Source organism: Pieris rapae, chromosome W, assembly GCF_905147795.1.
Source record: "Pieris rapae chromosome W, ilPieRapa1.1, whole genome shotgun sequence".
In the NCBI taxonomy this organism is placed as follows: domain Eukaryota; kingdom Metazoa; phylum Arthropoda; class Insecta; order Lepidoptera; family Pieridae; genus Pieris; species Pieris rapae.
Window position 1 is genome coordinate 1,734,741 of NC_059533.1, and position 10,904 is coordinate 1,745,644.

Sequence of the window (10,904 nt, forward strand, 5' to 3'; positions counted from 1 at the left end):
TCTATACCCATATGTATAACCATCTCAAACATATATTGAGCCCACGACAGCATGGATTTGTTACTGGAAGGTCAACCAACTCTAATCTTTTATGCTATTCTACTTATTTATGTTCATCATTTAATGATAAAAAGCAGGTGGACGCTATATATACCGATTTTTCAAAAGCTTTTGATAGAGTGGACCATTTTGCATTGCTTGTGAAGGCTCAGCATGTGGGGATTCATGGGAACTTATATAGATGGTTAAGTTCTTACCTTTTGAACCGTACCCAACTGGTTGCTCTGAGTGGTTACGAATCTGTGCCTTTTTTAGCAACATCGGGCGTGCCCCAGGGATCGAAGCTGGGTCCTTTACTCTTTTTGTTATTTGTGAATGACTTGCTTAGCAAAATAAGCAGTGAATGTTTGGCATATGCAGATGACATTAAAGTCTTCAGACGTATATCCGATGAAAGAGATTGTGAGACCTTACAATTGGATATTAATACTATCTCTGCTTGGTGCGATGAAAACTTTATGGTTCTGAATATTGAGAAGTGCCGAGTTATAACGTTTACAAAAAGTAGGAACCCTATCCAGTATAAATATAATGTTAAGGGTATTCTAGTTGATAGAGTTGAGGTGATTCGTGACTTGGGAGTGCTATTTGACTCTGCTATGTCTTTTAGACCTCATTACAATGATATATGTGGTAGAGCTAACCGGATGCTATCGTTTATCCTTAGAACTGCTAAACCATTCAGGCGAGCCGACTCCTTGATTATCTTATACAGCTCTCTCGTGAGAACCATAGTTGAGTATTGTTCGGCGATATGGACCCCGATATACCAAACTCATATAGATAGATTGGAGGCTATACAAAGGCGGTTCGTCAGAGCATTGTGCTATAAGTATGGTCTTAGGCGAAAAATAAACCAATATGACCAGCGTCTTGCCCACTTTCAAATGGTTAGTCTTGAAAGGAGGAGGTGGGTGAGCGACCTATGCACTTTGCATAAAATAGCAAATGGCTCATCTGACACCTGCCTTTTGGAGAGGCTGGAGATCAAGGTGCCGACGCGTTCTGTGCGCATCCAGGAATTATTTGTTATACCTATGACTGATAACAATGTTTCCCAGAATGCTCCGCTCGTAAGAATGTGCAAATATTATAATGCTGTGTGTGCTGAGGTTGATATTTTTCACAATGATATTTGTAAATTTAAAAAGATAGTTCATAGTAAATACTTGTAACCTTAATTACTAATTTAATTGATTAATGTATATGTATATACATGTGTGTGTGTATGTATATATATATATTTTTTCCTTTATTTTTTATTTTTTTGTCATTCGGTTTGATATGTGTATGTTGTTTAGTTGATATTTAGTGTAAATGCTGTGTACAGATATAACTGGAAGGCAGATTTTTAAATGTTGTTTAGTATGTAATAATTTTATGTATGTAGTCAGTCTGTTTTCTGTTTTTGTACCTTAATGTGAAAATAAAATAAAAATAAAATAATGTATCTGACTCCGAATCGACTGTGACATGTCCTGACGATAGACCTCTTATTAGCCTTTCATCGACTGATACTGCACCAACTTTAAGAGCCTACAGCACTGACGAAAGCGACGACGGAGCTGATATAAATCAGGTAGGTACAAAACATACTAGTCGCGAAAGTCCAATACTTGACATCCCCATAAGTGAAGACCCTCTTAACTTGTTTCGAAAACAAATCCTAATAAAAATCACAAATAACTCACCCTCAACTAAACCCGTTCTTAATAGACCTTTTGAGAATTTTTCGCGCGTCTCTGTACAAATTAATGAGAACAGCCTTCAACAAGAAATTATCGCCATAATTAAAAAGTATGTAGATCCGAAAATACGTACTGCTATACTCGTCGAACCCTTAGGAAAAATGTTGAGTATAGTACCTATTATTCAAAACACTTTTCGAAGCTCATCTATGAAATTATTACTTGTTAAACGGCAAGTTGAAAATATTAGAGATTATTTAACCCAACAGGACACGATTAGAAAATATCATGAAGGTAAAACCAACCACCGCGGAATAAATGAAACATATAATATGTCCTTATCCCAAAGGTATTTCTGGCCTAAAATGAAACATGATATAGTTAATTACATAAGCATATGCCCAATCTGTAACTCCGCAAAATACGACCGTAATCCCGTACGCCCAGAGTTTAAAATTGTACCGCCGCCTTCTCGACCATTTGAAACAGTTCACATAGACGTCTTGACCTTAGAACAAGATAAATTTTTGACTTTCATTGACGCATTTTCTAAGTATGCTCAAGCATACCGACTTAATGACTGTACAGCTCCAAACATAATTGATAAACTATTAACTTTCATGACACATCATGGATCACCTATGACGTTAATTTCCGATAGAGGAACAGAGTTCACAAATCAAGTATTTGCTGAATTCCTACGCCTACATAAAATAAATCACCATATGATAGCACCTCACAGTCCTAATGAAAACGGAATGATAGAGCGTTTACATAGCACCCTTATAGAACATATTAGAATATTAAGATTAAAACACAAAAACGAATCGGCAGCCAATTTAATTTTATACGCTATTTTAGCATATAATAATTCTATACATAGCTTGACTAAATGTAGACCATATTATGACATTGTTACTGGATATTATGACTTTTGTCTGGACATTAGGACTTTAAATCTGTAGGGTCTCCTAGAGACCCTACAGATTAATTATTTAAACATAACAGATAGACTTTTACAACAATACATACAAAGTCACCGTAACAATATGCTAACAGTGTATAGTATGATACATGACTCATCGTTCGCAGAACGCCAAGCGATAATGCAGAGACACAATTCCCATAGGGAACCCGAGACTGATTACACACCTGGACAGGATGTTTATATAAGTAATCCGATAGCTGCGAGACAAAAGTTAGCTCAACGTTATATACAAGACAAAGTTGTTACAAATTTACCCATACATATAATATATACCCATAAAAAACGATTACCTGTATCGAAGTCCCGACTAAAACGTGTTCCAAAAAGTAGTAAATTGTTACAGGATGCTGCTGACAACCCTGATGTTGTCCCTGGACATAGCAATGACCCAGGAGATAAGACTTGAGAATATGGACAACGGACCTGGACTATTACCGTTAAATATCGGACTTACTGACATAATTACCCATTATCATACCTTTTTGCATTTCATTGACTTGGATGAAATTGGCCTGAAGATTGAAACATTAAAGACTCAAATTCATGACATTGAGGGTTACTTTGACAATCACAGTTTACCTATTTCTAAAGCTCGTCTTCAACATTTAACGGAAAAATTAGATAAAGCATCGTTGTTATTAAGTACATTAAAACCTGGTCGCGTTAAAAGAGGTTTAATTAATGGTTTAGGCTCTATTATTAAAAGTGTGACCGGTAACTTAGACTACAGCGATGCCATTAAATATGACGAGGCCATTAAAATTCTTCAAAATAATCAAGATAATATAATTTCCGAATTTAATAATCATATAAGTCTTAGTAAGGCGTGGATGTCCGAGCACGCGAAAATTATTGATAAATTAGTGGAAAATCAAATTGATTTAAATAAAACAATGTATTTTATGATTTCGAAATTTAATACTGAACATGTAGATACAGTAATCTTCGCAGAAATTTCCCAATTATTAAATTCATTTGATGATAATATTAATGAGCTACTATTAGTTATAAGAAATATCGAAGAAAGTTTAGCTTTTACGCGCACTTATACAGCGCACCATATTATGTTAGATATAAGTATGTTACGTAGTATGTTAGGTACTTTAAGTTCTGTTTATAAACCGGAACAGTTATTATAGAACTCCGCGAATACTATAGCGTAATTCGCACTGGGTCATATTTTAGTAATAATAGAATAGTTATAGTGTTACGGTTTCCCATAATATCCCCTAATACTTTTACCCTTTTTAAATTATCCATCTTACCAAATCATTACCAACACATTATTATACCTCCCTTTCCATATATAGCAACCAATAATGATAATTATGTGTACATAGAGGCTGAATGCCCGAAGTCAAGAAATCGGTTTCTGTGTGAAGAGACACTTAATCATCATATAAAACGCTCACCTGATTGCATAGCAGACCTTGTCATCAGCCAGCAAGTGTCAAATTCATGCATACCTACGACGTTGACACTCGCCAAGCCTGCCATGGAAAAATTAGACGACCAACATTACTGCGTTACGTTTCCAAGTTTAACTAAAATATCCCTGTCATGTAAACGAAGAGAATATCTGAATCTGCAGGGCAGTTACCTTGTAACAATACCGCCGAACTGTTCTCTGCATACTAAGGACCTCACCATTGTTAACATAAATAATCAATTAAAAGGGGAGCCTTTGAAGATTTTGCTACCAATGAACTCTACCCCTACGACACCACAGCGATCCTTAAAGATACATACGATTGATTTGAATGGATTACATAATTTAGAGAAGCAAATCGAAGTACAAATGCCTATTATTCCGGAAAATCCAACCATCATTTACCACACCACTTTACCCTTCTACGTAATGCTCCTGTGTTCAGCTATTTTTGTAATATACATCGGATATCGTCGACTCCATAAAAGTACCCAGAATGCTGGAATTCAAGAGCAACAGGGACACCCAGAAGGTGATCCAGCCGCAAAATTTTCCCTCAACGTCCTCAAATAGTTGCGGATCTGCGGGGGGAGGAGTTATGTGCCAGCCCTGCACCTAACGATATAGGATTTCTGCTGATGAAGGACGCCACCGGCGACGCTAGATATAAGACTTAGTTTTAAGAATTCATTCTTGTAAGCATCGCGCTACAGATCACTCTATTAATTTGTAATTATAATAAATTAGTTTGATATTAAATTGGTTTTTTTTGGAGTGCACCGGCGGTTGAAACATAATTAGGAACTTCTTTTGTTTATACAAAAGCCTATTTTGAGACTAAAGACAAATCGTACCATAAAATGGTTTAATAAAATCAAGTAAATCATACAAGGTTTGAGTCGTACAAATTGTTTGTAAGAGAAGCCATAAATATTGATTGATGTATTGGAGCAGATCAATCCCAAGGATAAGAATAATTTAATTTTCTCTACTTTGGCTTGGAAATCTATATATATATAAGTTGTTGTAAAAACGGATTCAATCCCACAAGAAGTAGTTCATCTTCTGGAGCCTGGTTGGTCATACGCTTAGATTATTTCTGTTTCGAGTAAGTATTATACTGGTGAAAGCCACCATTTGCTTAAAATTGTTTTTATTTTTTGTACTCACAAGGCTTTAAAAACATATTGAACAGATAGTGTCATATTATTTAATTCCTTATATGTACGAAACGAACGAACGAAAAGGTATTTAATATGGATTTGTTTAAATAAGCTACTTTCAAACGGACATTGTAGAAAATAATATTAAAAATAACACAAATCCTTTATTTGGATATACTCACCAGAAACCCTCGAATTTTCAGACAGTGGGTTGAAATTGAAGTAATTATGGGTGATTCGCCAGCTATCGTTATCTCTCAGCGAATACACAATGATACCATTTGTTGTCAAATCCGGGACATAGGCATATGCGTCTGCGCAGTTGTTTGTTATATCCACTGTTATTGATGCAAGGCCTAGAATAGAGTTAATTTTATTTATTTATATACTAAATAAATCAATCTCAAATTAAAAAAAAAATTACAATTGGAACGAATCACTGATGGCGGCTACAAAATATTTTCAAAAACGTTACGTTAAAAACTTTAATAATATAACTACATAATAGCGTATTGATAATAGAGTGAGTTATGTACTACAGTTATAAAGGCGACATCAATATCAACAAAAAATACATGTCATTTTTAATAAAATACTGACCGCTAATTAATAAATATTATTACAAATACCGCCAAACTTCTTGAGCATTGAACAAAGAGTGGGGGCAAATTTGCGCATCGTGTCGCAGCGCGACAAACGTCAACTGATTCACCTCAGTAATACCCAAAAATCGCTTTTGCGAATCCAATGCCATCTGTTCAAGATGTTTGCCGGTATCTGCAGTTTGTTACACACCTGTTGGAGTGCTTGCTGAAGGGATATCCGATTCCTTGAAGGTATACCTAAAGATCACCTGGTCCGTCTTCAGGTCGTATACAACTATGGCTGGCGGCTGCAACTGTCGACGATTAACTGCAAGTGTAAAATGCCTAAGCGGTTTTAAAATAGGAGGATATTGATCCTACTGTCTCGGAAAGTAATATTGAGATTTTTAATATAGAACAGGGAGAAACGGGCAGAAGGCTCATCTGAACTAATCACCCGATCAAAGCTAAGCTCATCATCAATACCACTGCCAATAAAGGACTAATCTTGGCTTTAAATTTTTTTCAGTTATAAATTAACTATTAATTAAGATGATATGGGAACATCGTGTGATGGTGGCAACTCGTTACAAACATTATGTGAAATAAAATCTTGGCGATTAAAAAGAGAGGTGGAGAGTTTATTGCCAGTTCTTCTTTTCCGTTCTACGCCCTTGATTTGGGAACTGGCAGTAAACGTAAATTTAGCTTTTTATATGTATTTCTTTATTGACGTCCATAAACTTGTACATTGTGTTATCTCTAATGATTTTGAATTTGAATCTGCTGTCCTCTTGAAGAACCCGTATCGTATTGGTTCAGAAATACTTCAACGGGTACCACATAGTGTAGTTGCGCGGCTTAAACTGTCTTAAAAAGGTGTAGAACGATGGATGTTACGATAAAACAGATGGAATTTCGTTTATGCCTCGACGTCCGATGGTGACACTCAGGTCTGAACAAGTCCACACCAACTACTAACCTAGAGTCTCAGCGTCAGACTTCAGCGGCTCATCAGTTCTTAATTTAACCATGCATTTCTAGAGGAGATATTTATTACCAAAACCGTGGACAGGATACATAATTAAATAACCTCCACCTCAACTATGACAAATGTGAAGTGATAACCTTTAGTGCCTCTCTGAATAAAATACTCTGCGACTATAGCATAGGATCTCAAGTTATTAGGCGCGTAGACAGAGTCCGCGATTTGGGTGTTTTGTTTGTTCCTGACCTTTCATTTGCGGAGCATATTCGGATGATAACGGATGCTGCATTTAGAAGGTTGGGGTTTGTCCTGAGAAATTCAGTTAGTCTATCGAACACTGCCACTAGGGTACTATATTCATCTTTGGTAAGGCCAATTCTTGAAACCAGTTGCGTCATATGGTCCCCTTATGAAAAGTATTATGGGGATATGGTTGAAAGGGTGCAAAAGAAGTTCCTTAGAATCCTGTACAAACGAAGGTACAATTTTTTTCCTTACCTCTACCCTACTAAGTTCCTGATGGGGGTATTGGGGTACAATTCGTTAGAGCTTCGTAGGGATTTGGCTGTGGTAAGGTTTGGTCTAAACGTTATTAAAAACGAAACGGAAAGCGCATACTTGATGGAGGAAATCATCAGATTGTACGTTCCGGACAATTATTACCGCTGCCGGAGGCATAACCTCTTTGCTGTGCGTTCGGCTCGCACTGTCCAGCGTCAACAAGCTCCCATTCCTCGACTACTCTCGATGCTAAATGGGTTTCTCGACTCTTCACCGGAGAGTGACCTATTTGGTGAGTGTATGGCGGCAGTGTACTCTGATTTGAGGGTATACTTGGAGAGTATTAGGGGTTAGAATAAACTGTGTTTTATGTTATTTTAATTAATTTATATATTATAATTATATATTAATTATTGTATATATTATAGTCTATTTTATTGTGAGTTTAGCCATGTCTGTAATAAATAAATAAATAAATAAATAATAGAAGTCAAGTAACTTTGTGGAAACAGCTGCCCACCGAAGTATTTCCGAACCAATTCGACTTAGGGTCCTTCAAGAAAAGAGCGTACAGCAACGCACTCGCGAGCTCTCTAGCATCGAGAGTGTCCATGGGCGGCGGTATCACTTAACATTAGCTGAGCCTCCTGCCCATTTGCCCCCTGCTCTATAAAAAAATTGGTTTAATTAGGCGGTCTTGAGTCTTGACTAAACAGCAGTTTACCAGGTTATCGGGTTATAACGGTATATAAAGTTGACAAAGGCGGTTCAACTTACCCGGTAACTCCAGTAATCCAGTATCCACCATCCACAGCCTTCCGCATGTATCTGCTCGTGTTCGATAAACAGATATAAGGGATCTACCTGAATATATATTCGGATAGGGTTTCAGGGCTGGCGATCGGCCATTTTGATCGTTCAAATCTATGTAGTTCAACGTGGCTGGTATTCCTGTAATTAATAATTCACACTGAAAATGTTTAGAACTGGCCAGTTAGAAACATTGCTAATTAAAACTTTTTTGAATTTCAATTTTAGAACTCTTTGGAAACATAATTTAGTATATTGCTTCATTTGTCATTTGTTTTTTTGTGAATTGGCGGCAAATCTAAAACTCTTGTTACACGTGAAAATGAACCTAACTCGAGATAATTTTCTGTCAATGATTTAACCCGACTTTCATTGAGGGCTTACTCAACAACAAAGCTATGATTGGCTGTGATTAGCATTTCTTAATGAAGCCCCATCTCGTGCCACTATTTACAATTAGTTTAACGAGTTGTGTGGACGTAGCAAACTCAATGTTGTTCCGCGTGAGGAACGCAATAAAACATTTCGGGTTCAATATCTAATTAATTTAATATATTATGATAACTATGTATTATGACAAACGTAAGTTCTTGACTTGACCACGACTACCCGCTCTACGCCCTTGACTTACGAACTGGTAGTAAATGTAAGTTTAATTTGTATTTTTGACATTCATAAGTGTACATGTTTACCTATATGAATAAAGATATTTTGAGTTTGAGTTATGTGACCTGGCGCCAAAGCTGGATCCGCCCTTGACTCTACCAAAACACAATCTTAAAAAAAAATTACTATACCATATCTACGTCGAGGTAATGCGATGAATAATCGATGTCCAACTTTCTCGGCACCCATGGGCACATTGTTGTATTGTATGAAGAATTTGTTCGCGTCAGCTGTAATTAAAATTCACATTATAAATAAAATATGTTTATTATGTTATATAACAAAATTATCACTAACATTACAAAAATCACATTACATACATTTACTAAAAATCTCAAACAATATCTTGTTAAGCTGTCCTATACTGATACAGAAAATATTCTTATTGTACAAAAAATAGTATAAATATAAATGTGTTATGTAGAAATAATTATTATTAAGCATTACTGTTTAGATGTGAAAAGGAAGAGACTGGCTGCCCACAACACAGGGAATCCTAGTGTGGGGGCCAGTGCACTCTACTTTATCGAAATATTCCTGTATATTGTGTCTAATAAAGTTATTTCTTTCTTCTTTCTTTCTATGTTACATAAGATATACTTTAATCACTTATTAAATTTGAATCTGTAGGTATCCCTTCTGATCGGCAAAGAAGACAGTTGGTTTTGTCCGAAAAAGACAGCGTAAAAAACTCTCGATACTCTTTTAAAAAAGCAAATCCCAGGCCCTTTTATCAACTAGATAATCGCTAACTTTATAGTAAGCCTTTATATACAGCTTTTCCTAAAATACATTATAAATAAATATCTGAATCAATCAAATTTCTGAAGGGACCTATATATGTCTTACATATGTCAATTGGAGCTGTGGAGGTTGTCCCAAGGAGAGTCTTCCAAGTACAGCAACCCTACTAAGTGGGGACGAGAATGTCCGTGGGTTGTAGGGTGTTGTAGCCCCTTACATGGGTGTGTTGAGTTTGTGGATTTGCCTTCCATTTTAATTACATGATATGCCTCGCTTGTTGCTCGATTATGCCGTGATTTAAAATCTGATTTTATTTCATTATTACAATACCCAACAAAATGGAAAATATCATGTGGCCGTTCCTCAGCCTGATGGACCGATAACCAGATCAAAATAAACGAAGTATGTCTGGATAGCCGCCACCACAATTTGAAATAAATCATCCTTTAGTTTTGTAGTGTTTTGTTTGTGATTTTCACAAACCTTTCTTCCTTTACGTAGTAATAGTAATGTAGTAATGTATCAGTTTGCCGAGTGCTAATTATATTATTTTATTTAAAATGAATAAGATAAAAATAATTGCTTACCATTTGTATCAGGCGGAGTTGTCACAGGTCCTTAAAAAAGACATAAAAGTACACATACACAGACAGAACTATTAATATATAAGTAGTATGTATAACCGGGTACTACCTCACCCCTTATTTCTTAGTTAGAGACGAGTTTAAAATAACCTGAATTTTCCTTTTAAAATTTGTAGAAATTAAAAATACTAATTTCTTAAAAGAGACTTAAACTAAATCGATATTAAATAATTGTTGATTTTGAAAGATGCTCTTGATTTCACCGATGTAAGAATATTATTGAAATGATACTATTAAATAGTTTGTATTGTGTATTCCTAAAATAGCTCTTGTTTTGTGCAATGGCTGCTGCCTGGGGCCGTGCAAGTTTTACGTAAGCACCATAGGGGGCTGTGATTTTCTTATATGCTGATTACGTCAACAGTAATTATTTACTTTTCCACACTGGCGGCGCTCGTTGCTGATTATATTATTTATATCTAATGAAATTTTAAGTGGACTGTATTTTTCTAAGTATGGTTGCTCAATATTTGGGTCTTATATTGGAGAAAGAAAGAAAGGACACGGCATAGTACCTTCAACCTTCTTGGCTTCCTTTCTTATGGCTGGATGTGGCTTCTTGCTGCTGGATTTGGCTTCTTCCACTAATTTTATCACAGACACCGAAAAGTATGTAACGATATATATATCCCAAAAAAA

General features: G+C 35.9%; 1 protein-coding gene across 1 annotated transcript; it reads right to left on the reverse strand.

The window, feature by feature from the left end:
- Positions 1-5,472: 5,472 nt before the first annotated feature.
- LOC123690436 (L-dopachrome tautomerase yellow-f2-like) lies at positions 5,473-10,323 on the reverse strand. Its single transcript, XM_045633867.1, has 5 exons — positions 10,209-10,323; positions 9,009-9,107; positions 8,179-8,352; positions 6,124-6,240; positions 5,473-5,684 (listed from the first exon to the last, which is right to left on the reverse strand). Exons 2-5 carry the CDS (start codon positions 9,064-9,066, stop codon positions 5,473-5,475), a joined length of 561 nt encoding a protein of 186 aa, XP_045489823.1. The 5' UTR covers positions 9,067-9,107; positions 10,209-10,323.
- Positions 10,324-10,904: the final 581 nt, after the last annotated feature.